At 33.9% G+C, this 26,824-nt stretch overlaps 3 protein-coding genes across 4 annotated transcripts; 1 reads left to right on the top strand and 2 right to left on the bottom strand.

The window, feature by feature from the left end:
* Positions 1 to 4,921: 4,921 nt before the first annotated feature.
* On the top strand, positions 4,922 to 8,867 carry LOC132030948 (phosphatidylglycerophosphate phosphatase PTPMT2-like). 2 transcript variants are annotated; one of them, XM_059420754.1, is made up of 7 exons: positions 4,922 to 5,160; positions 5,284 to 5,814; positions 6,610 to 6,732; positions 7,740 to 7,833; positions 7,913 to 7,995; positions 8,127 to 8,216; positions 8,304 to 8,867. In XM_059420754.1, the coding sequence occupies exons 2-7, from the start codon at positions 5,611 to 5,613 to the stop codon at positions 8,556 to 8,558; spliced, it is 849 nt and encodes a 282-aa protein (XP_059276737.1). In that variant the 5' UTR covers positions 4,922 to 5,160; positions 5,284 to 5,610; the 3' UTR covers positions 8,559 to 8,867. The 2 variants fall into 2 exon arrangements, with proteins under 2 accessions (XP_059276737.1, XP_059276736.1); XM_059420753.1 differs by lacking the exon at positions 4,922 to 5,160 and having other exon boundaries at positions 5,168 to 5,814.
* Positions 8,868 to 10,034: 1,167 nt separating this feature from the next.
* LOC132030949 (mitochondrial-processing peptidase subunit alpha) lies at positions 10,035 to 17,875 on the bottom strand. The gene is made up of 13 exons (XM_059420755.1): positions 17,722 to 17,875; positions 15,850 to 16,086; positions 15,454 to 15,750; positions 15,204 to 15,371; positions 14,928 to 15,095; positions 14,703 to 14,783; positions 13,575 to 13,641; positions 12,486 to 12,583; positions 11,654 to 11,726; positions 11,391 to 11,461; positions 11,249 to 11,298; positions 10,540 to 10,652; positions 10,035 to 10,425 (listed from the first exon to the last, which is right to left on the bottom strand). The coding sequence occupies exons 1-13, from the start codon at positions 17,758 to 17,760 to the stop codon at positions 10,373 to 10,375; spliced, it is 1,515 nt and encodes a 504-aa protein (XP_059276738.1). The 5' UTR covers positions 17,761 to 17,875; the 3' UTR covers positions 10,035 to 10,372.
* A 2,521-nt stretch (positions 17,876 to 20,396) lies between these two features.
* Positions 20,397 to 25,265, bottom strand: LOC132030947 (glutathione hydrolase 3). The gene is made up of 7 exons (XM_059420752.1): positions 25,072 to 25,265; positions 23,708 to 24,045; positions 22,590 to 23,108; positions 21,901 to 22,139; positions 21,558 to 21,822; positions 20,974 to 21,111; positions 20,397 to 20,882 (listed from the first exon to the last, which is right to left on the bottom strand). Exons 1-7 carry the CDS (start codon positions 25,181 to 25,183, stop codon positions 20,607 to 20,609), a joined length of 1,887 nt encoding a protein of 628 aa, XP_059276735.1. The 5' UTR covers positions 25,184 to 25,265; the 3' UTR covers positions 20,397 to 20,606.
* Positions 25,266 to 26,824: the final 1,559 nt, after the last annotated feature.

Here is a 26,824-nt window from a genome sequence, read left to right as displayed (position 1 = left end):
ATCCCCTTTGATTGCTCTTATTTTTCCACACTTTTGATCCATTTTCTCAAAACACTATCAATTGGTTCCTCTCAATTCAATCTTCAAAAATTCCCCAAATTTCTTCCAATAATCAACAAATTACCCCTCAAACTTTCCATTTCTACACAACCTCCTGTTTTTTTGTCTACCAATCGATGTAATTTTCACCCAAAATTGTTAACAATTTCAGTTCCCCAAAAGTTTTCATTTTTATCAGTTTTAGGGTTTAATTCTTTAGCTGTGATCAGTTCAGTCCTTTCCACTAAACTATAGTATTCACCCTTTCAACTATTCGATAATAATCTATTCTATTGCTTCTCCTTTCCTATAAAATAGTTTGTTTATATCTTTAATTCAATCAAATGCAATTATCTCCGAGAATAAAAAGTTTCTTATGCTTAATGTATTTAGTTTGGTCGATATCTGTCTTAATTCGATCTTTTATCTGTGTAGTTTTTTCTTTGACAATTTGTTCGAGGGCTATCCTTTTTTGAATCCAATCGTACATTATCAGCTAGTTTGATGGTCCTAATAATGATTTTACATGTATTTTGTACGTATCTTACTAACGATTTTTATTTTTTTATTTTTTAAAAAGGAAAGAACAAGAGATAAGTTTTCGGAACAAACATTAGTACCACTTCTAGATTTTTTAAGGAATCATTGAGTTTAGTATCAGACTAGTTAATTTGACCGCGCTTCGCGCGGACGATAAAGCAAATCAAAGACAGAATAGATAATGATATTTATTAATCTTTGTAACTTAAAAATTTAATCTTTACTTTTGTCAGGTACTCCCACCATAATACTATCAATTGTTCTAATAATATTCTCAAAACTAATATCAAATGGAAAAAGAAAATTCAGCCTAACACACTCAACACCGTTGCTTTTATCTACACTCGCCATTACCGATTGTTTTCATTTCATATATTCCATTGTGTATTATATTAGACATCTTAATACATAAACTAACATGAATTTGGAGTTAATTCATACATTAATACATATGTTTGGGATATAAAACCAATATTTTAATGTAAAGTATAATTATGTAGGTACTTTTACGTAGAATGTGTTATTATACACTACCGATAAAACTTATAAAGAATAAAAAGGATAAACTAAAATTAGATGTGAAACTGTTACACTACTAATTGCATACAAATAAGAAAATTAATTTTTTTATTAGCTGTGCTTTGAAAAAGAAAAAAAAAAGAAGATAAATTTTTATCATTTTCAGCCAATTCCAATACCACCTCTCACCATTTATCACAAATTAAGTTCAATAAAAACATTACGAAAATTATAATATTCAGATAGGAGTTTGCAAATACAAAATCTAATTAATATAACCTCTGATTAATCCAATAAGAGCCAACACCACATGTAATATGAAAAAAGAAATATTAAAGAAAATGTAGGATGGATAATTGGAGTCTGGTGCCAATAAGAAAATAATTCTCCAAGGCAAAAAGGAAAAATGTTTACTTTGGCAAAATGTCATGTCCACCACTTTGTTAAACATCTACGTTCCACAAACAATGCCATCTTGCTAATTTCATGCTTTAGCAGAGGGTAAGTTAAAAAATAAAGCCACCTCCCCCCAGGCCATGTTTCTATCACGCTGGGAAATACAATTCATTGAGAACGGCCAAAAAAAAAAAAAAAAAAAAAAAAAAAAAAAAAAGGAAAGATGCAATTTATAACACATAAACAATTGGGGGTTATGGATTTTAAAAGTCATAACCCCCCAATAAAGAGGTGTGTAACGAATGTAATTTTTTTTTACAAATAGGATAAATGAGAAAATGAAATGAAAAGTAAAAAAAAAAAATGGATAAATAGGATTTCTATCTTATGGGAGATGCCACGTCACTTTTTTTTTATTTTTATATTGCCAAGTAAAATACAAATTTAACACATAATATAATGAGTTTATTCGAATTAAAAAACAGCTATTTAAACTAAATTTCAATCAACTTTGGCTAGAAGAAAGTATAATAATATCAACATTATTTTCAAAAACTTAAATCAAGCCTTCTGCTATTTAAATGCTTTGAGAAATAATGTCAATGAATGCAATACTTTCAACTAATTCTACACGGTAAGAGAATTTTCTTTCCAACGTTACTATTCATGGACAATTTATATTCCCATGATCACCAAGGAAAAACAAACAAAGAGAAAAAAAATTCTTACATTATATAATGAAAAAAAGAATTTAAAAATAAAAAAATCAAAAAGAGCACATATGACACGTATTAAGTAAAATTAAGACTTGTAAATACCTAAATAATGATAACTACAAGCGTAACCAAAGAGATATATTTGACATACTCATAATGAGTGGTTTGATAATATATTCGGTTGGCAATTGCCTTTGAGATCAAGAAATCGGTTTTCTCATTTTGAATAGCTGAGATTGAGATGGATGAAGCTCAACTGGATGATGTCTTAACAATTAGCCTCAAAAATACACCATATATAACAAAACCAAAGATTTTTGTTGCTGAAGTATGCCTTCTCTGTTTAGTCCTTCATGAAGTATATTATAGAAAGAGTTTGCCTAGAAAAAGATATGGTACCAGAATGAATATAATATACAAAATCACACAACTGAATGCTAATACCTACCACTTGGAAAATCACCAAAATTTATAATCGGATTAAATGTGCCCATGCACCATGTCCATTCCATTATGTTTTTATTGTTTTCTATATAATGGTTGGAAAACAAAGAGGTATATAACCGAAAGATTAAATTAGAGTAATGATACTAAATGAAACATTCCATGCACTGATTAGCTCAGGATAAAAAAAGTAGATAACTGATGACTAAGCTAATTAACATAGCACATTTAACATAATTAAGAGAGTTTAATGAGTGACTTTTGAGTTTTTTTTAACATAGCACATAAATAAGATAAAAATTGAGAAAAGCCTCAAAAAATTGAGAAAAAAGATAAATAAGAATGCTAGTCGTAGAGAGGTGTCACATCACCTTATCTATGTCTAGCTTTATATTAGGCTTAATGCATATGCAGCCTCTTAAACTTGTCCCTATTTTTCATTTTAACACCTCAATTAAGTGTTGTTCCTATTGAACTCCTGAACTCGTCCTCAAGTGTGTCTATCAAACACAATTCGACTTACATAGTATTCCATTTTCAATGTAGCAACATGCTAATATATATTCTAATTTAATTATCCATATTTTAGCTAAGATTAACAGCAATTGAGAGGAGAAAAAAGAATAATTTTTAATTAAGCATAGCAAGAAAGAAGAAGCCAGTAAACCAATACATCTATGACCTAAAGAATAGCTTACCACATGTCTAAAATATTACTCCACCTTCATTTTCCCAATTTAATTTTTTCTTCTAATAAAAATCAGATTTAGGGGATTTGATAGACACACTTGAGGACGAGTTCTGGGGTTCAATAGGAACAACACTTAGTTGAGGTGCCAAAATTAAAAAAAATAAGTTTAGGGGGTCGCATATCCATTAAGCATTTATATTATATATAAATATAGATTCTTTGTTAATCAATGTTACATCAGTATCAAATCAGAAATGAATAAGATAAACTCCTTTTAACTCCCAAATCTAATACCTATATCCGTATGATTCCAAAGTCAATTAAGAGAATAACTGGACATACATAAACTGACAAAAAAAAATAAAAAAAAATTGATATGTTAGTGATTAAAGACTAGTGCGAATTAAAATTGTAACGACATGATACGAATGAGAGGGTGTTTGGATTGATTTTTTAAATTAGACTCGAAAATTACCGGTGTAAATCTGGACCGTTTCTCTTTTTTCAAATATCACATATTTATTTTTATCAAATACCAAACATATACTTCTTCAATCCAAATTAACGTGACACTTTTTTTTTATATGTTTTAAAGAGAATGATATCATTCATATATATATATATATATATACTAATAATTTGTTCAAATTCTCATCTTGCTCTTAATAAAATAATCTATAGGCATAAAAAAAAATTATAACTTATTTTGAATTATAAATTTCAAACGTATTTTTTTTTTAAGTTTTGTGCTCAGTCAAACAAACTTCACGTAAATTGGAGGAGGAATACTTTTCTCCGCGTACACAATAAACCCTTCTGATCCGGTTTCTCCGGACCCTGCACATAACAGGAGTTTAGTATACAGGTTGTTTTTAAAAAAAAAAAAAAAAAAAAAAATTCTTCCAACAAGCAATCACCTGCAACTCACGTGACATTTCCCAACTCTGACATTTCTATAAATATACTTAGCAGGCGTTTGGCCATAGAAACAAAAAAAAAATCACTTTTTTTGGAATTTTGAAGTTGAAGTTGTGTTTGACCATAATTTCTGAAATTATATTTTTTGTTGAAATGTAATTGTTTTGATTGTGAAAAAAGTGAAATTTTTTGTAATAAAGTTTTTTTTATTTTTAAAATTTCGGAATATAACTTTAAATCGTATTTGAAATTTTTATGACCAAATGCTAATTTCGAAAAAAAAAAGACAAAAAATTTCGGAATAAAGTGAATAATTCTTATGGCCAAACGGGACCTTAATTCCAGGCCTAAATTTATAACATTCATTGCTTTTTATTTACCTCACTTCTGACTATCTTTTTCTTTTGATCTATTTTCTCAAAACACTATCAATTATTATATTCCTCTCTATTCAATCTTCAAAATTCCCAAATTTCTTCCAATAATCACCAAATTACCCCCTCAAACTTTCCATTTCTACACAATCTCCTTCTTTTTCTCTCTCAATCAATCTAATTTTCACCCAAAATTGTTAACAATTTCAACTCCCAAAAAAAAAAAAAAAAATCAATTTTAGGGTTTCAATCTTTAGCTACAATCAGTTCAGTCTAGTAAGAATCTTGAAAAACATGAAGATCGCGTATGATTTTTGTACAGTTCAATTTTCATTTTAGACCCCCAAAGTTTTCGTTTTGATCAATTTCTAGTCCCCAAAAAAAATTCAATTTTATCAATTTTAGGGTTGCTTTCCATCAGTTCAGTTAAGTAAGAATCTTGGAAAATGAAGATCCTGTATGATTTTTGTACAGTTCAATGTTCATTATAGACCCCCAAAGTTTTCGTTTTTATCAATTTAGGGTTTGATCTTTAGCTCTGATCAGTTCAGTTGAGTAGCAAACTTGATTATGAAGATTGTGTATGTTTTTTGTACAGTTCAACGTTTGTTTTAGACCCCCCAAGTTTTCATTTTGATCAATTTAGGGTTCAATCTTTTAGCTGTGATCAGTTTGGCTAGTTTTGGAAATGAAGATGATGGTGTTCATCTAACATGCAATAGATTTATATGATTTTTTTGCTGTTCAGTGTTTGTTTAGAACCCCCCCCAAGTTTCCATTTTGATCAATAGAGGTTTTAATGTTTAGCTTTGATTTATCAGTTTAGTGGATTAGGAACAATTTAGGGTTGAATCTTTAGATTTTGATTGATTGTGTATGTTTTTTGTATAGTTCAGTTAATTGGAGAACCCCCCAAGTTTTCGTTTTGATCGATTTAAGGTTCAATCTTTAGCTTTCATCAGTTTTAGTGGAAATGAAGATAGTGGAATTGGATGATTTGTTGATGGAAAGTGATGGAAAGTGTGTGAATACTGAGAGACGGGTGATTGTTAGGGTTGATGCTAAAAGAGCTTTGGTTGGAGCCGGGGCTCGGATCCTGTTTTACCCGACCCTGTTGTACAATGTTTTTCGCAACAAAATTCAATCGGAGTTCAGATGGTGGGATCAAATTGATCAGGTATAATTCTTTAGTCTCCAAAAAAGAATGACTATCTGGAGTACAAAGGTCAACATAGTTAATATACCGTGATCTCTTGTTTTTTCGAAGTAAAATTGCATATTAAGAAATTATGTACAGAGTGATTTCTAAAGATACTTAAAAATGTTTGAGAAAACCATTGTAAAAGACTGGTTGACTTGAGGTGCGCGCTGGTGGGAGGTAGCAGGTATACTGTGGAATTAGTCGAGGTGCGCGCTAGCTGGGGCCGGACAGCATGGTAATCACAAAAATAAAAAAAGACTGGTCGACTTACAAAGAAGTACCTTTTGTTTGGGGGTTGGGGCTGGAGGACAGATGGAGTAATAGATGTGGATGGTATTGGTAACTATCTTTGTAATTTTTCCATTTGACTATGCAGAGAGCTTTGGCAATTTCATATGTTCTCATCCTCGTATCCATTGTGGAGTTGTTAGGTGCTTGTCTTTGCACATGGATGCCTGCTGGATAATGGTTTAACTAGTGGATTTTGACAGTTTTCATCTATGGAAATGCAGGGGAAAGAGTGAATTTTATTGGTCTACTGTAGTAATGTTCAATATATTATATGCTTTCGTATAGAGATGAGTGTGTTGATGCAATGATTTGGCAAGTCATGCTCAGTGGTCTGTTCCTATTTTTTAAACGCCCTGCTCCCCCTCCCCAACCCCTTCCAATCTAAAGAGAGGAAAAGAAACAGTTACTTCTCATTCATACTCCATTATACTTAATATTTTAAGGTCTATGCGTTTGTGACTTTGCTTTTCATTTATGCAGTTTCTCCTCCTTGGAGCAGTTCCATTTCCATCAGACGTCCCGCGGTTGAAGCAGCTCGGCGTTGGTGGTGTAATAACACTAAATGAACATTATGAAACTTTGGTACCATCGTCGTTGTACCATGTGAGTGATATCTAAATAGATTATCATCCATTCTGATTGATAAAAAAAATTGTAATCAGGTGCTTCTATAAATGACTTGTCATGGTACGAGTGGTATACTGACGCTTAAGTTGTTCTTCCTACAGTCACTATACCTGTGGTACACAGTCATTTAAGCTGTTTCTTCTGGGGAAGCTTTCAAGACTATGATGTCTGATTCTTCCATAGCTCACCTATGAATTACTATAGATCTCTGTTATAGTTTGTTAGTTGAAGTGTGCAAGTTGCAAGTTATTAGATTTTGTTTTTAGTCCCAATTTTGAGATTAGTAATTATGTGTTATTTAAAAAATAGAATAGTAGTCTTTGTTCCAGGTAACACGATAAATCTTCAGAGTGTTGCTCAGGACATCCACAGTAATACATTGACATGTCCTCTATCGGTAAGGTAGTAAGTATTTCCCACGATAAATCTTCAGAGTGTTGCTCAGTACATCCACAGTAATACGTTGACATGTCCTCTATTGGTATGGTAGCAAGTATTGCTGTTTTCTTGGGAATGATTAAGCAGTTTATAAGCCCCAAGCACTGCTGTATCCCAAGGCTTCTTAATTTTGATCTCATTCAATATCAATCAGTAAATAAGCATTTCTCTTTTTTTTTTTTTTTTGGTAAAGAGTAAATAAGCATTTCTCTACTATTTGGTATCCCAGTATTCCACTGCCCGTGGTGGACTAGGCTTCCACCGCCTTCTTCCTGTGTTATAAAGAGGCTGGAAAGCTTTTTCTCTCCCCCCCTTCTCAGAACTAGTCTATTCCGGAGGTTGTCGCCTTTGAGAATTTCATTGATATCTTCACAATTCTTGCTTTTTCTTTTTAAATTGATATTCATTGCTAATGGAACATCGAAACGGGTTCTCAGTTGAAGCACATAGATGACTTACTTTGTGGGAAAAAAGGTCTAAAGAGTTCATTATGAATACTTTACTTCTGCAAGTGTATTCACGTTTCTTTTACTGTGTGATTTCAGGCCCATGGGATAGATCATCTCGTCATTCCAACTAGAGATTATCTATTTGCACCCTCTTTCGTGGATATAAATCGAGCAGTAGATTTTATTCACAGTGAGTAATTATCTTTTATATGTCTTCTGTGTTATATTGTGGCCTTCCATCACTTCCTTGTATGCTTCTCCATTGCCAGGGAATGCATGCAGTGGCCGGACTACTTATGTGCATTGCAAAGCCGGAAGGGGAAGGAGCACAACCGTTGTGCTTTGCTATTTGGTAGCTGCTTTAACATAATATAAAGCCATTTTTCTGTGTGGATAATGTTTGTCGGGCACCGAATCTTTATGTTCAAAACTTTTAGCCAAATTTAGATTGAGTAAAGAGTTGTGATTCTTTCACTAATTTAGGTCGAATATAAGCACATGACTCCTACTGCTGCGCTGGAATTTGTCCGCTCCAGAAGACCTAGAGTTTTGTTGGCTCCTTCTCAATGGAAGGTAAACAAGAATGTTTGAGTTAAAATTGGTGCTCCATTTTGCAACATAGGAAGTTTATCTGTGAGTTAACATATCTATGTTAAACAGGCTGTTCAAGAATTCAAGCAGCAGCGAGTGGCATCTTCTCCACTCTCGAGTGATGCTGTGTTGATCACTAAAGCAGATCTTGAAGGGTATCATTGTTCTTCTGATTATAGTCGTGGTAAGGAGCTGGCCCTAGTGCCCCGAATGGCAAGAACACAGCCAATGATAGCTCGATTATCCTGCCTCTTTGCGTCACTGAAAGTATCAGGTGGTTGTGGACCTGTTACCAGGCAACTGACCGAGGCACGTGCGTGCTAATTGCACACTCATCGGCAGGGCTTCCTTGTACAGAAGACTGAAGAGAGAGCACTGCTTAAATAAGTTCAGATGAGTTTTATACCTTTGAATCTGTGCTTTAAGAGTTTAATTTCAAGGGATTATGAATAGAGAAAAAAAACGGTTGAAGTCTCCTTCGACATTGTATAAACATGTGCAGAGGGTATGACTTTTGGTTTCATCTGTAAATTATATTTGTTAATTACTACTCCGTCCGTTCCAAATTATGCAACATTAGTTTGAATTGGAGTTTGAGAAAGAAATGAAGCTTTTGCAACTTACACTTTTAAACATTATGTTATAGCATTTGAAGCCACAAAAGTTCTGAAACTTGTAGCTTTTTAACATGCTATAACAATGGCGTGCTTATAAAAGCTCCTTAGTAAGAGTTTGAATGAGAAGTGTAAAGCTAGTTGTTTTTAAACTTAGAAGTGTGTTATTCTTTTTTGTCATCTCTTTTGAACTTACAAAAAACGAAAGTGTCACATAAACCGAAACAAACGGAGCATCTTTATAACAATATGATCTCAGTTGACTTGTCCATGTCGCCAATAATATTTACATGACTATTATTTTTATGATTTGATGCCAGACTGCTGGATGTGTAAATGTTATCAGGGGTGTACTTCTACATTAAGTAAAGGAAGTTCGATTGAATAATGGAGTATAACTAAATAGTTTATCCTGACATTTAGCCGACAGAGACTTTTCGTATCTTATCTTATCTTACCTTAAATATGGAGTGCCATAACTTCAATCATTGTTATAATACTACAAAAGATATGCTTGTGATGTGACCTTTTAAGAGAGTGCTTTAATAGATAGACTTTTATATACGATAGTTTATAATTCTATATCTTAAAAAATGAGACAAGGTGAACCAGCCAAACAGGTGCAACCATATACTCCTTATGTTTCATAATAAGTGATTTTTTAGATTTTTTAATTTTTTTTTAAAATAAGAGATGCTTTAGAATTTCAAAAATGCTTCAAGCAGATTCTTTCAAAATTGCCCTTACTTAAATAATCAAGATTCATTAACTATCTTTTTTTTTTAGGCATTTAATTATGTAAGCACAATTTAATTAGGAATAAATTAATAAAAGCATTCTTAATTTTTAATTTTTTAAAAGTGAATAATTTCTTCAGAGGTATGCATGAGATAAAAGAATCACTTATTAATTATTATGGAACAGAGGGAGTATTAAGTCAGACATTTAATGCTTGCTACTTCTTTATTGGCTATCACCACATTCTCCAGAGAAATAATTAGCGTAAATAAGATCTTCAACAAATCTTCTGGCTAATGCTTGCTTTTTAGATGAGTTTGATATCAAATACAAACAACAAAAGCTGCTATTTGATTATACCAACTTCAAAGGCAAATTAATATCCATCAACTTTGGTATAAATTTCATTTTATTCAGAATCTCGCAGTAAAGATGAAAGTAATGACACTTGAAAGCAACAACCCGAATGTAGTATTTCTTGCAATTTTGGGTCAAGAGGATTTCTCAAAATTGCTAACTAGTGAAATCTGATGACTTCAGCTGCAAATCCTTGTTAATATTTTCAATCATGCAGCAGTATGTCAATGATATTATGTCATCAAATATCGAAGAAAGATGAATGAATTACAAACAAAAATCATGTGCCCAGATGCTGCTTATCAAAGCTTTGACAGAGCTGATTTAAGACCCCTTATTTTCCACAAATTACAGCCACGCGCAAAGATTTTCTAAAACCTACAAAATGACAGCATGAAAGCTCCCTCATACTTTGTAGTAGAAACTGTTTTATTTGGAACGGAACCTGCTGCTGACTGCATCGTATGATGGGAGGGAAATAACTGCAATTTTGAAGTCAAATGAGCAAAGCCACGGGAAGTCGAGAGAAAGAAATAATTACAAAGAAGGATTCACAATCTCGGTCGAGAAACAAATAATTATAAAGAAGGATTTACCATCTCCATAGGATGCCATGGTCAGAGGAGAAGAAATAAGCTTCTGCACAACGGAAGCAATATCTTTTGCTGAAACTGCATCAATGGCTTTCAAGAAATGCTCCACTGGTTTCCTGAGGACCCAAAAACAATAAATATTGAAAAAATTGAGCACTAACTCTCGTCAATTTCGCTAACCAATTTGGTATGAGAGGCGCAATGACCATACATGGTGTGGGGGTTATGGCTTTTAATAACACTGACTGGTCTTTTTCGTTATTTTTTTCATTTTACAGAGGAAGAGCTCATTAAATTTTATATTGGTTGAAGCACAGGCCCAATCTCCGACCTTGTAGCAAATAAAAATAAAATCTAGTAATCAGTTTGATCTCCTAGGGTCGAATACAATCTCCGAGGCAAAATGGGTCTATGTAATGACAATTTTTAAAACAGAGAGGACAAAGCCTGTTCCCAGATTTTCTTGAATGGGATATAATGGGAAAAGGAAATTTTGTGATTAGCTTTATTCAATGGAAGGTCAAAATGAACCACCTAATCTATTTATTAGGTGGCACCTAGTCTATTTATTAGGTGGCAACAGTTTCTCAGATTCAACAAATGTCATATTGGCAATCTGCAGAAGAATTCAAATAAATAATGTCGACTCAAAGCAGCAAATTTTTTAAAATAATTAAGTCAACTAGGTAAACATTAGAAACCAAGTGTATACCTCTCTCCATATGTCAAAAGTTGTCTGCCAATATCTTCTGATGCAACCATCTACAATCAGCAGTAAGCACATATATTACTACAATACATCCTCCTGCAAATCCAAGCCAATGCTACATAGCAGTTGAGTTAATATTACATACCCGAGATTCCAAGTTCATCAGAATGGCAGATCTTGTTGACTGTTTAGCACGGTCTAGCTGTACCTGGTCAACTGTGTGAAACGAGTAGAGACAAAGGCCACAAAATAACAATCAGTAACAGGATAATGGAGTTGGAAAACTGTATTGGCATATTGATGGACACTTGAAAGAAGTACAATCCTTCCTCTAGGGAAGTAACAAAATTAGGTACAAAACATAAATTCAGGAAAAGCAAAGTAACAGTTCAGAATTATATATCAAACCTTCACCAGGATTTGCTACTGCAATAAGCTCTTTAACTGCTACATCAACAGCTTGAGGCCCAAAATCAGAGGTCTGACAACACAAACACCCAAAGAGAGAGAGAGAGACTAAGCTTTGCAGTTCTAGAAGTCACTATTTCTTTGAGAAGTAACATGCAATGAATCCAAAAGTGCTTCTCAGATGGAACTCTGCTGGCATATGCAAGGGTAAGTCACCCACATAAATAACAAAAGAAATAGAGCGACAAGGTTTCAATCATTTGCCCACAATGGAGGAAATATAAGGAGACCAATTACCCATCACATATCCGATGTGGGACTCTTAACAGTAAATAAAGACAAATTTTATACATTCAGATGTTGAGAAAACATTCTAAATTATGTAGTATTCAGATCTTAATGGAACGTCTTAATATTCAGATTGAGACATCGATATGGAGGAAGGAGAAGACTAACGTACTCAGACAAGAGATATGTATCAGACATAGAATGAAGTTGCCAAGGTAAGGAGACAGCACCTAGCAACACAGAGATATGTACTTGGCATAGATTTTAGTTAAAGTCAATAAGATCTGGAAACTAAAACACCATGCCACCCATAATGACAAGATAATTCAAATGATATATACTAACCTATCCTGCAAGATAAGGGTTTGTGGGGGGGAGGGGGGGAAGCAAAAAGGTCTGAATGAAAAATGATGCGTAAGAGAGAAAAACAAACTCAAATTACCAGATACAAACATTTAGTATGAAAACAGTGATAGCATTGTATCTTTGCTAGAAATAAGGACAGGGATAGATAAGTGATAATGAAAGCATCAGAGGTGTTTACCGTAGTTGCTTGAATTCCAAATAATCCGGTGTTATTATAAATGCTGCTGAATGCAGAGAATGCGTGCATCTGCGGGTACTGATTTAAGACACGAAGATCTGCTCATCATTGTGGAAGAAAATCATGCAAGTGTGTGAATGGAAGAACTAGGAGAAAATCATAATTCCATAACTAAACGAGTAAATATACAAATTCTAAATTTGCGCAGACTAATAACCCAGCACATATCCATCTGATTATCGAAATATCACCAGACAATTGCACTTAGCTTACCAATTTGTGAGTGCCAAATGGATATGTTTCTTTTGTGTTTTAAGTAAATGGTAAGCACACCTGTCTATGTGAAACAGCGCAGACTATGTCGACAAGACTCCATAAGAAGAAGACAATGGAGTCCCAATCCATCTTTCTGAAAATTTTCAAGATGGGCAAACACAGTAGAGATAAACAAGAGATATGATGCCACCAGAAACTGAATTTAAGAGGAAAAAGGGATGGAAATCAGGAGAACGGGATCATCACTAAATCATGATTGCACCAGGGAAAGGTAGCCAGGAATGTCTGTCTAGTACAAAAAGTTCAATATGAAGCTGAAGATTGTATTGGAATTGAAAGTCTCTGAATGATCCCAATAAAAGAGCTATGATGAAATCAGCAGTGTCAAAAGGCAAGTCGTCAATTGTCTGCCTACAAAAGTCAAAGATGAGGTGAACATTATGATTGCACAAAGCTTATGGGGTTGTCTTTGGACAGAGTTTACATTTATTAGTTCCATAGAATCCACTAAAGGAATACAGCAGCATGTTAACTTCAATGTGATTGTCTTTGGACAAAGTAGAAAGAAAGCTACAAAGTGAATCTACTCTCTCTTGCCGTCTGATAGGAACAGAAAGAAATTGATGGGCATTTGAGAGCATCGAGAAATCAATCTGGAGGGTTAAGGAGCTCCTTTATCTGGGCAGAGCGAACTTTGGAAAGCTAAAACCTGAATAATACGCATTTCAAATTCTGAAGAACCTCTTTGGGGCTATCATTTCTGAAATAACTTTGAATTATACAAGAAAAGTTAAAAGTATGAGAAAAGCTTACATAATCTTGAGTACATCCCTTTTCCAGGACCGCCAGCTGAGAAAGATCCACCTCCTCCCATAAGCATCTGTTAAGTCCTCAAAATAGATAATTACATTCCAAAACCACATCCCACCAGAGACAAACAAGGAAAACCAAACTATAAAATCAGATGAATGTTCAAAACTATCAAAGCAACAAGAATTTCTAATTTTCTAATTCATGATACATCTTAACTAATTAAGTCCCAAAGTTCCTGATTAAATGTGCAATACGAAGTAATTTTCATCCAAGTAGAGACTAACATATGCACATTCATCTCTTTTCAGATTATCTTCTTGATTATTAACATCTGTCTTTTTCAGATTGGTGACGCATATTCATATGTTCCCTATAAGTTTGTTGAAACGTTGGGCTAATGGAGTTTTACAAATGGGTAATGACTTGACAAGATCTAAGCTTAAAAGAGGCCAAAAAACTCAATGGAGACCTTCTTTCCCCCTCCTCGTATCCTAATATAATAACGATCAAGACGAGTAGCTCCAGGTCCAGATATATCCCTTCAAGATTGCCAGCATAAGTTTAAGTAGCTTAAGTTTTTTAAGAAAAAGGTAGAGAAGGAAGGGTGGTTGAAGCAGGACCATAAGAAGTACTTTTTTTCTTAACTTAAGGAGAGGGAACAGGGCTTTCTAAGAAGGGCTTGGGACCTGTGAACAGAACAACACAACAAAATGATGAAATGAATAAGAATGAACGGGAGGCATCGGAGGAAGGACTGACGAACTTGTTACTAGTGTTAGGTTAACTACTTTATTGACTTGGGGTTCTTTCTTGTAAGTGGTATACCCACACCCCGCACACATACTCACTATATCTATATACGTCAAATTTTTTAGCCTTTCGGAAAAGCCCCTCTCCTTACAGTCAAAATTTAAATGATGAAAAAGCTAAATTTAGTAATCCCTTCTATGGCCACAATACAGATACGCTTTTCCTTCTCCTTCGTTAATTCATTTATATTACTATTTGCTTTTTAACATTTTCCAGGAAGCAGATCACAAGCTGTCCTGTGATTTTCTGAACATCCAAATGCACCTGATCAGGAAGCGCAGTCTAAACAGTTGAACAACTTAATTGAAACCTAAGTACCTGAAGAACTGTTAAAGTCATTGCTTCCTTTTCAGACATCCAACCACCGGGAACTTCAAAGGCAAGGGCAAAATGAGTCATCTGGTTTAAGAGGAGACAGAGAAACATGTTAGACACGGAACGCAACACACGTAAAGAGAGAGAGAGGTTTTTTTTTTTTTGTTTTTTTGGGGGGGGGGGGGGGGGTGTGTTTTTAAAAAAAAAAAAGACATTTCAGAGACACACCTCCGCATCAGCTTGACGTCGGTAATCTCCTCCCACATACACAGGTTTCGGCTCCTCAGTGATGGTCACCTTTGGTAAATCAGACAGAAGAGGTTCTGCAACTTTTAAGAATTCTTCATGGTCAACACCAGATGCAGCAAGAACCATCCGAGGAGCAGTATAATTCTCCTATAAGAAGGAAAACCAGTTTAAAAACAAAAGTTCCTCCGTAAAAGTAAGCAGTAAAAAGTTGATATACGATGACCAGTGGAAGGAGATCAGGGTTTTGACACTCACAGCTACAAACTCCTCCAGCACTGTGCTGTTCAACCTGTTTATTGTAGCTTCTGTGGCCATCAGAGAATTCCCATATGGACCAGCATAACCGGCAGAGTGAACTGCCTCCAACAGCAAGTGTTGAGGGTTTTTGGAGTACTCACTAATCTCAGCTTTCACTTTCTCAAGCTGCAAAGGCGAATATTATTCTCAGAAAAACAGTTTGATACCTGCTTCAAGGAAACACCAAGATGACCAAGAAGAGGGAAACCTGTTCGTTAACTTCCCAATCCAGGAATGCAGGATTTCTAACAGAGTCAACAAGCATCTCCACCATTTGTGGTACATAAGTTTTCAAAGCATCATAAGTATAGATCATATGCTCTCGTGAAGCTGAAGCTGTTACATTACCACCAATTGCTTCAATTTCACGTACAACACGCAAGTGGCTCCGGTTTAACGTGGTTTTGAAGGCCATGCGTTCCAAGAGGTGTGTGGCTCCATATGAAGCTGGTGTCTCGTAAATAGAGCCACAATCAACATATAGGCCAATCGACGCCGCAGGGTTCTGGACTCAATAAATTAAAACCATTAATAGAAATTGCAGTAAAGGTAATTCAACATGCATTTAATTGTATGAAAAAATATATACCAGAATAGACCATACCACTGATGCTTCAGAAGCGACTTTGACACCATTGGCGAGAGTTGTTATCTGGGTCTTTCCAGGTTCAACATAATCAGGTAATGGTGGTGAGAGTTTAACATCATTGAGGGGGAAGTCCAAGGGAGTCACTGAACTCGACGTTTCACCAGTTAGCCAACTAAAAAGGCCCCCAGATGGCTTGGTTGCAACAGCAGCTGAACTTGCCAATCTTGTCAAGACCCTGTTGCCTTGACGTGCCTACAATGCATTATACTTTCAGAAAATGTGTAATCTATTGATTATATTTTCATGGAGTTGATAACAAAACCTTTACATCAGAATGCAATCAAATAGAAAATATGAATTCTACTCCAAGTCTCCAATCTTAATTAATACTTAACAAATATGGTAACCCACATCTACCCTATGCCCAACCATGATCCTTCCATCTATACTCCCATGGTGAGTCGAACCCCCGACCTCAACATTGGATGTGGATGGTGATTTCCACTTCAACACCCATTCCTTATCCGCTTCGAATCAATCCTACCCTAGATAGAACCAGAACCATGTTCTGAAAATTAACTTTTCACAGTCTAATTCAACCTACTTGGAGCCGAACTTAGCATAAAAACTTGGTCTTTTTTCTCAATTTCCCTCTGTTACTACATAAATCCCCCCAAATTCTTTATAGAATTCTAATTTCACCCATAAAAATGAAATATTTTGTACATCCCAGAGCAACAACAACATCTTCCCAGCTGTAATACCAACGAAACAGAATTTGGGGATCCGTGATTAATGCAGAAATCAAAGAACTGATCAAATCACTACCTTACTCAGACAATTTGTTTACTAAATTAACACAGAGAAATGAACTCTAACCTGACATACATGACTAAAGTCAGTACATGCCAATTAACAAATTCATCCAAATACATTACATAGCGACAAAACACATATAAAAACTGGCCTAATATCACATCCAAATATCCAACAATACAAATAACAAGTATATGATATACAAAATCACTTGCAATAACTGAATCTAACAATCGCACAAGAAAAATCATTAACTTAAAAATAATTACACTTTTGTACTACAGTTTTTGTGTAGATTTTTTACATTAATCATTTATATGTGTGTGCAAAAAAGTACAGCTGAAGCTCAAAACTGAGAAACGAACTCTAATTCACGATTAAAGTCAATAGATTCCAATTAATAAATAAAATCAATGAACTGATCATATCACTAACTTTCTCAGGCAAATATTAACTAAATTAAAAAACAGAGAAATGAGCTCTAATTTATGATTAAAGTCAATATGTGCTAATTAATAAATTCATCATAATACATTACATAGCCACGAAACAAAGATAAAACTAACCTAAGATCAGATCCAAAAATCAATTGCAATATCTAACCCTAACAATTGCACATTGCCCTAAAAATGTAATTACCTTTGCTTATACTACAGTTTTTATGTAGAATTTTTACATTAATCATTTATATGTGTGTGTAAAAAAGTCAATATATACCAATTAAAATAAATGAAATCAAAGAACTGAACAAATCACTAATTTCTCAAACAATTTTTTTTACTAAATTTAAAAACAGAGAAACGAACTGTAACCTAACATACATGATTAAATTCAATATAATAAAGAAATTTTTCAAAAATTACAGCCTAGCATAAATTATTACACGATGTAGCCATAGTTTCAGTTTATACAATATTATACAACAATATACCTAACAAACTCAACCTGTAGGCAAAACGTGTAAATATTTTCTCCCAGTAGACATAGAGCGTAATTTTCCCATAAAACTAATCTAAGATCAGATCCAAAGATCAATTCATTTATTTATATTAAAAAAAAAATAGGGCTCACCTTAAGAGAACTGAGGCGAGAAGTAGCGTATCTATACATGATGATTTGTGAGAACTGAGAAAATGCAATTTTTGTGGAATTTGTTCTCAGTAATACAGCTGCGGAGAAGAAGAGCAAAGTTTGTTTGTTTTCTTGAGTATTGGAATGTGGAAAAGTGGAGAAACTTTCTTTGAAGGGCTCTTCAAGAATATGTAATAGCCCAATGGGCTTTTTCACCAATAAATCCCGGGCAATTCGCAGGAATGGCCTTATTTAGAGTGATTTTTAATTTTTGGATTTCGCCTAATAGGGTTTGGGGTTCGAACGCCGGCTCAATAAAAAAAAAAATATTCGCAAGATAGAGTTTTATAGCAAACTTAAGCCTATTCTGGTCAAAGTTAGGCCTGCAGGCAGAATTTTGCCTGCTTTATGAAGAGTTTCAATAAAGCAGAGTTTTGGACAAAATTCTGCCTGTAAAATTCTGATAAAACTCTGTCTTGTGAATCCAAGTTCTGCCTTGAATCTTTTTTAAAAAAAAATTGACTGAGCAAGGGGTTCGAACCCGAAACCTAGGAGTTTAAGGCGAAGGATAAAAACTAAAGACCAACAATTTGAGAGCCAAAAAATTAAAGACCAGTGCATTTGAAGGACACTCCGCACAAATAAATGATAAATCCCTAAATATTGTGTGGGTTGACCACTTTTTGGAACGCTTGCAATTTTGGCATACGTCATTTGCGCTTTTGTTCCTATTTTGTGTTTGTCTTTATTTTTTGGCCTTCAAATTGGCTGGTCTTCAATTTTTTCATAATATATTCGCAAGTTCTATAAAGAACCTATGCCCCTATATGACAAATACTAGTTATGTGAGGCGTCATGCTCGTGAGTTTAGCATATAAAAGTAGATATTTTAACTAAAGAAATATAATTTGTGTTACTAAAAGTGTACAACAACAACAACCATTTATACCCAGTAGTCAAAAAAGTTAAAGACCAGTTTTCATTTGAAGGAATATTTTAACTTCCATTTTGATGAAATTATTTAATTCAAATCAAATGATACATTATAACTTATGTATCCTAATTTTACGATTGTTTAGTTCTAAATAAATAATCTATACATAGTTAATGAACTTTTAAGACAAATACATAATTTAACTTATGCGGAACGCTTGCAATTTTAGACATACGTCATTTTGCGCTTTTGTTCCTATTTTGTTAATTGAGCTTGTCTATCGAGCACCAATCGAAAAATCAAAGAATGTGAAAAATGAGGTAGGAGGTTCGATAGCTTTTGAAAAGTAGATCTTAAAAACAAAAAACAAAAAAATAAAAATTGACTTAAATAAATAAGATTAGGACCTAAAAGTAATTCATTAAAAAGTTTTAAAAAAAAATTGAAAATTCCTGTGAGGACTACAAAAGTACCTATATGACAAATATTTAAAAACAAAAAACAAAAAAATCCATTAAATAAATAAGATTAGGGGATAAAAGTAATTAATTAAAAAGTTTTAAAAAATTGTTTTGACATACAAAAGTCCTCACATTTGCTCTTATGTATAATAGTAATTAAAGACCGATCCATTTGAAGGGGAAAACGTGCAATTACTTGTTTTGACATGTCGTCGATTTATGGGCCAATTATTTAATAAAGGTAAATCGAGGTAAGTCGGTTGACCAAAATATTTATAACGGTTAACAAATATACATTGATTATACATTTGTCGGCTATTTTTTTGGGTGGACTAATATTTATTTTAAGTTTTCTTTTTAACAAATGATCCTCTTTTTATTTGTTTTATAACATATGGACCTTTTAAACCACAAAGAAGATTTCTTTTGAACAAACTAAAAACCTTATGAGAAAACGTTATACAGTCTAAAATTTAAAAGTTATTGCAAACGCTAGAGCACAGTATAAAGTTTTATCCCCAAATCTAATGTTAACAGGAAGAGTAATTTCCTAAAGGTTATATTTAAACTGCTTTTTAAAATAGGGACAACATTTAAATGGAAACCTATTATAAGGAATTTGCGTAAATCGGAGTTAATTTGGGGTGAGGGAGTGACAGAAAGTTGAGGTTACTCCACAAATGCCTTCTAATATATGATATCAAGGATAACGGATTTATAAAAGAACAACTGCTGGATTATCTCTCTTATTTGATTTAGTCAAGAACTTATCTTACATTAGCTTTTGTTCTCTGTGGTTTGTTTTTTCATCATTTATCACATCCTCCATATGGCATACTTAGCTTGATATTTTGTAATGGATCCTCATTTTGGTGTTGTTGTAACTTGTAAGTTCAATACCAAGCTGAATATCTTGTCACAACTTCCTCCAGTCTTCTCATTCGGTGAATGGTTGTATTGTTGAGACAAGCAAGACAAACATTCCGACTCCAATCCAACTCGTCGATAGAGCATCATATTTTATACACCTAGACTGTTTCACCGAGTCTTCCACCAAAGACAAGTATCAGGTAACTCTGTTTATCAAGGTTTAGGCTGATGGAAAGAATTTACCAAGCTGAAACTTCTTATAGGAACTCCATAGAGAAAATAAAAGAAGATGATGTACTTGGGAGCTTTTCTTCCAACCCATCCACCTTGTAGAAAGATTGGAAGAAACTACCCCAATATTTCCTTCCTAGCAAAGGAGAGAAACAGTATGTTTCCTTATAAACTAGGCATTTTAGCTAATGACTTAACTTCATATCAACACAAATTACTAGAGAGGGTAGTTTGTTATCATATTGCACACAGAAGACAATATTTGCCCGAATCGTGAATTTCCCTTTCTTTCTATATTTCACCAGAAACTGAGGCTTTTAGCCAGTTTTCAAACAATATGTACAAATAATAGACTTATTCATACCCATAAATCAAGCAGGATGAGTCCATCATATGGCTGCAGGTTCTCCGTCTTTCCTAGGATCACTCACAGCCACAAGCATCCCTCGAAAAACCCCGTCTTTATATTCTTTTCCACTCCTTCTGCCTAACTGTAAGGGCGGATTCGGAAGGTTTTGAACGATTAGCTGGCACATGGCTCCTCCGTTTTTCGCCTTGAGTTGGTGACCCCTCTCAGCCAAGAAATGTTTTTTTTCATCCGAGAGTTCAATGTGATCGCCATCGATGCAAGTCCAGTTCTCATACAGAACTACATTCGGAATTAGCTGCAAATGAAAGGAATACGAATCAGTACTCGGAGTTTCTGAAATGACCGTTATGACTAGTGTACATTGCTTATCATGCAAAGGGACCGACCTCGTGGTAGACTCTCGGACTCTGCACTGCCGCTAAAGGATCCATCCCCAGGACGAAATGGTTGATGAAAACTTGAACGACTGCGAGGATTATTTTTAGGCCTCCACTACCACCAATTACACCAGCCAACTGATTATCCTATAAGATTTACAGGAAGAAGATGCATTGATGGATTATAAACATATTTACATGGATTATACATATATTATACATTCTCCGGTTATTTTTAGTTTTCCTACATAGGTTAGTTCTTCAGGAAACAACCAATATAGGACCATACAACAACAACATACCCAGTGCGATCACACGAGTGGGGTCTGGGAGGGTGGAGTGTACGTAGACTTTACCCTACCTTTGCGGGGTAGAAAGGTTGTTTCTGATAGACCCTCAGCTCAAGAAAAGCATTTTTCAAAATAGGTTTGAGAAATATAAGAGTAGAAAGCTATGGTGAAAATATCGAAGAAAAGAAAAGTATTGACAGCAAAATTAATGAAGATAGCCAAAGTAAAAGAAACAACAGTAATAATAACATTGAAGAATAAGATTCAACATGGTACTTCATTCACAGATCATATTATGCATACCTTGAGAACGATAATCGGAGTCATTGATGACAATGGTCGCTTTTTTGGTTGAATAAAATTAGCAGGAGACGGAGGGAGTTCATCAGGGGATATTTCATTAGGTGTTGAGAAATCTCCCATTTCATTGTTGAGTACAATACCGGTTGATGGAGAGAGCACGCCGCCTCCGAATGGATAATTTACTGTTGTAGTCATCGATACAGCATTTCGATCTGCATCCACAATGCAAAAGTGACTCGTTCCATGATCTAGTAGCTGACTCCACCTAAGAATCACGGACCAAAATCGTTAGAGCCATTTGGTAGGCAACCAAAAGGCTTGTCCAAAACAGAATTAATCTGACCTGGGCATATAGTATTCAGGAGGAAAGGTGGTATTGTCAAAAATCTTTCGTTGAATTTCTTTGGCGAAAGACGGGGAAAGCATTTCAGATACAGTACTACTGATATTTACAAAGTCAGGATCGCCCAGGTTCATTCGAACTCCAAGCATATGTTTCATCGCCTCAATCAGTCGATGCAATCCTAAAGAGCCTTCTGCAGCAGCATTTAAGCTCGAATAGCTTTCGAGGATTTTAAGAATCTGTTTTCCCAAGTCAAAAAAGTTTAGTCAGACGATTGGTGTTGTATTAAGTTTAGAAATGTTTGAGGCTGGATTAAGGCCAACTATTAGCCTGTTTAGCCAAGCTTCTTCAAAGCCAAAAGTGCTTTTTTTTCAAAAAAAAAAAAAAACAATAAAGTTGAAGTGTTTGGCCAAGCTTTTAGGAGAAAAAAGTGTTTTTGAAAAAAGTGACCAAACACTGAAAAAGTAGCTTCTCCTCAAAAGTATATTTTTGAAAAACACTCTTGAGAAAATACACTTAGAAGCACTACTTAAAATCCTGGCCAAACACTAATTGCTACTCAAAAGTTCTTTTTAAATTGATTTGTCAAACACAAACTGCTTCTCACAAAAAGTACTTTTTTGAAAAGCACTCTCCAAAATAAGTTGATTTTAGAAGCTTGACCAAGCTAAGTTGATTTATATACATACGAGAGAAATCCCGAGTGTTCCACTGGATGGAGGTGGCATTCCGACGATGGTGTAGCCCATAGCATTAAAAGAAACTGCCTCTGGAATTTCCACTCTGTAATTCCTCAAATCATCCATTGTCAAAATTCCACCTGCTCTCTTCACATCTTCGACAAGCTTTTCACCAACCTCTCCATTATAAAAAGCTTCCGGACCTTGTTCAGCAATTAGCTCTAAGCTGTGGCTAAGTTCTACGTTATGGCAAATTTCACCTGCCCGTAACAGCTTTCCCTCAGGTGCAAATACTTTCCGCAAGCCGGGATCTTTAAGTATCAATTTTGCTTTTTCAACCATTTTGTTTGCGAGATAAGGTCTAACCATGAAACCGTCTCTTGCGAGTTTAATGGCTGGTTGAAATAGGGTCTTCCATGGTAACCTCCCATTTTTTGCCCAAGCTGCGTGAAGACCGGCTAGCTCACCAGGAACTCCCATAGACAATGCTCCCTCTAACTTGGAGTTCCCATTATTATCATACATGTTCTGTTTGAGGATACTTTCATTGTCAATGTAATCAGAGAGGACAAACAGATTAAATTCAGAACTTGCATTTTTTGTGTTTTCTATGTTTTAGATACTAAATACAACAACAACTATTACTACGCCTCAGTCCAAAACAAGTTGGAGTCGGCTATATGAATCCTCACTGACCATGTAACTTCATATAAACTCATCTCAGGCCAATATTATTCACTATTATCATGATATTTTCTACTGACCTGTAAATCTTTGAAAGTCTAAACAACTCCTAGTAAATACTAATCCAAATTCCCAGTAAGAACAAAACTACAGTCATATCCTGCAGACAACAACAACTACTACTACTACTGCTACTATGCCTCAATCACAAACAGCAACAACAAACTTCTACTACCCAATCACAAGAAAGTAAGGGTCGGCTAAATGAATCCTCACTGTCCATGTCACTTCATTTAAACTACAGTTTTCTCATCCAGACAACAACAACTACTACTACTCTGCTATTACGCCTCAATCACAAGCAAGTCAAGTTGGCTATATGAATCCTCACTGTCCATGTCAGTTCCTGTTAAATAGTAATGCGAAAAGAATGAATTATGAACCTGTGAAGCAGCTAAAGGAGCAGTTTCCCTCATATCAATTGCTTGAACTTCTGATGTAGATGAAGATCTAACAACCATAAAACCTCCACCACCAATTCCACTAGCCACTGGACTAACTACTCCAAGGCAAAGGGCTGTGGCAACTGCAGCATCAACTGCATGTCCACCAATTTTAAGCATGGATATACCGATTTCTGAGCATCGACCATCATCAGCAGCAACAACTGCTTGTTCTGATTCAACAATATCAGCATTATGTTGTAGTCTTCCATTATATCTACTATTTACATCTCCAATTAGCCATACACCAATGCCTCCATGGTGTGTAAGGCCTATAACTACATAAAGATGCAAAAAAGAATAAGACACTCCAAAATCAAATGGCAAAGAAGTGAATAAATTTGTATAGGCTCAAGCAACTTCTTGAATTTTTATTTCAGAAGCCAATTAAACAATCCATGTTAATTTTGGTAAAAACCAGAATTTAATGAACATATAGAAAATGGTCGAATTTACCCTTATTTAACTTCCATTATATTTTTCGAACAAATTTGCCCTCTTTGTTATCCTTTGGTTCAAAAATACCCCTATCCTAGCGGAGCGAAAGGGTACGGGTAACAAAGTATAGGGGTAAATTTGGCCCTCTTCTCGAAGTACAGGGATAAATTTTCTCTCTTATCATTTTTTTGTCTTTCGGTCACATATTTCTTCGCGTAAAATCTTCGAGATGACTTACTTTTACTGTTGTCTAAAGTAGTTTAGCTTTCAACTCTAAGGGCCCGTTTGTCCATGAGAATTATTCACTTTTTTCCCAAATATTTTTTCATTTTATGGTGTTTGGCCATAAAAATTCTTTGAAAAACAATAAAAACTTATTTTTCACTTTTTTTCTCCACTTTTTTCACTTTCAATACATTCAAACAACCAAATATTCTTTTTAAAAACTATAACCAAACACAACTCCATCTTCAACTCCAACTCCAAAATAATAAATATAGTGAAAACTTTTTGGTTTTCATGGCCAAACGCCTACTAAAATGGCACCAAATTAAGTATTGATCTAAACTTCTTAAAGTATATACTAAAAATAAAATGACAAAGAAGTGAATAAATTTGTGTAGGCTCAAGCCAAAAAAAAAAAAAAGTTCAAGAAGTTGCTGAACAGTGAAATTCAATCTCGTGGATACTTTAATCTTCATACTCCCTCTGTCTCAATTTACGTGATAAAGTCTGAATTTCGAAAGTCAATCGGATATACAATCTTTAAATTTTTAAAAAATAATTTATATATTTAGAAATTCCTCGAGAACTCAACTGAATATTCTATCAAAGAAGAACAAAGACAGAAAAAGTGAGAAACTCACATGTTATGGCAGTGAATGCAAATAAAAAGCAAAGAGGAAAACTCCATTTTTTTCTATTGAAACCAGAAGTTGAAGGGTCCAAGAATGGAGCTTCCAATATCTGCTTCTCCATTTTTTTCTCTATGATGACTAACAGTATAACAGAGATAGCATGTCAGTTTTTCACCTTTTTATTTGCACTGAGAGCAAAGTCAAATAACTCTTCCGTCTCAATTTATACAACACTCTTTATTTTTTAGTCGATCCCAAAATCTAAAAAGATTGATAACTTTCTAGTTAGTAATAATCAGTTTGTCTCGTTTTACACGACAATCTTTTTTTTTATTAATCAGTCAGTCCCAAAATCTAAAAAGATTCATATCTTTCTATTTAGTTATAATCAGTTGGTTTCGATTTACACGACATCCTTTTTTTTTTAAATCAATCTTAAAAATAAATAATATCATTCTATATTTAGTAACAATTTAACTTAATCAAATTATTTATAAGTATGTAAAATTTATTTTAGACCATAAAATTTAAAAAAAAAAAATTATTTTTTAAATTTTACGTCAAGTCATTTTGCTTATGGTGTAATAAAAAGTGGGTGTTTTATTAGTTGATGTGACTTGACGTTACAGGTACCCCATTGGTAAAGACTGAAGATGACATGGGGAATCTTTATTTTAGTTTTTTTTTTATATTCTAATTTTAGTTTTTTTTTAGTATATTCTAATCTCTTTTTTTTTTTCTTTTATTTGTGCAATTAAAATAGTTATAATATTTTATCAAATTTAGTTTTAAATTACCATTTCAAATGTTGGTGAGAATTAATATAGCTCAATTTAATTTGACAATATAAAAATTTATAGGGACGCCAAATGTCCTGATAGTGTCATTACTTTAACTACGGTCAACAATACAATATCATGGATTATTCAAAATCTATTCCATCCGTCTCAAATTATCTATTATTTTTTTTTTTTTACAATTTCAAGAATTAAAAATATTAATGAAGGATCTCCGTATTTATTTGTGACTAACTTTAACCTTATTTAAGTTTAAGTTATAATTTCTTTCCATTAAATGTCCACTTTATTTACGTGTCATCTTCATTAGTGACAAAATTCTACTAAGGGTAAAATGGAGAAAAAATAATTAACGATAAATAATTTGAAAAAACTATGTTTAGTAACTACGATAAATAATTTGATACTAGAGGAGTATAATATTTTATCAAATTTAGTTTTAAACTACCAATTCAAGTGTTAGGGAGAACTAATATAGCTTAATTTAATTCGTCAATATAAAAATTTATAGGGACGTCAAATTTCCCGTTAGGTCAAACTAGTTCTTTTCCAAGAATCCAAATAGCTCGGAATTTAATATGGAATTGTGTTCTTCTCAATTTATCTTCTTTCATTCACCTCCCACCCCACTCTAATTTTGTGTTCATGTCATTAAAATATTCGAATCAAAGTTGTCCACCTACCTATTATAACGGAAATCTCAAAAAAAAAAAAGACATCTTGGAGCAGTGGACCTCCACTCTGCAAGGTTAATAAATTACATCTTTTATCTTTTTTTTTTTTCTTTTTCTTTTAATTTTTAGCTCCAAGTATTAATTTCTCATTCATGCTGGGTAGTATCATCTGATAGAGATAAAACATTTTCACGATTTTTTTTTTTTTTTTTTTTTGAGAAAGTGACAAAAGAAAATGTACAAATTCTATTGAATTTGGTGATGGGCATGTGTGATTCTTGTAGAAGCACA

The sequence above is a fragment of the Lycium ferocissimum genome, chromosome 9 (assembly GCF_029784015.1).
Source record: "Lycium ferocissimum isolate CSIRO_LF1 chromosome 9, AGI_CSIRO_Lferr_CH_V1, whole genome shotgun sequence".
Lineage (NCBI taxonomy): Eukaryota > Viridiplantae > Streptophyta > Magnoliopsida > Solanales > Solanaceae > Lycium > Lycium ferocissimum.
Note: the sequence above shows the minus strand (reverse complement) of the source record. Positions and strands in the feature narration are given on the sequence as shown.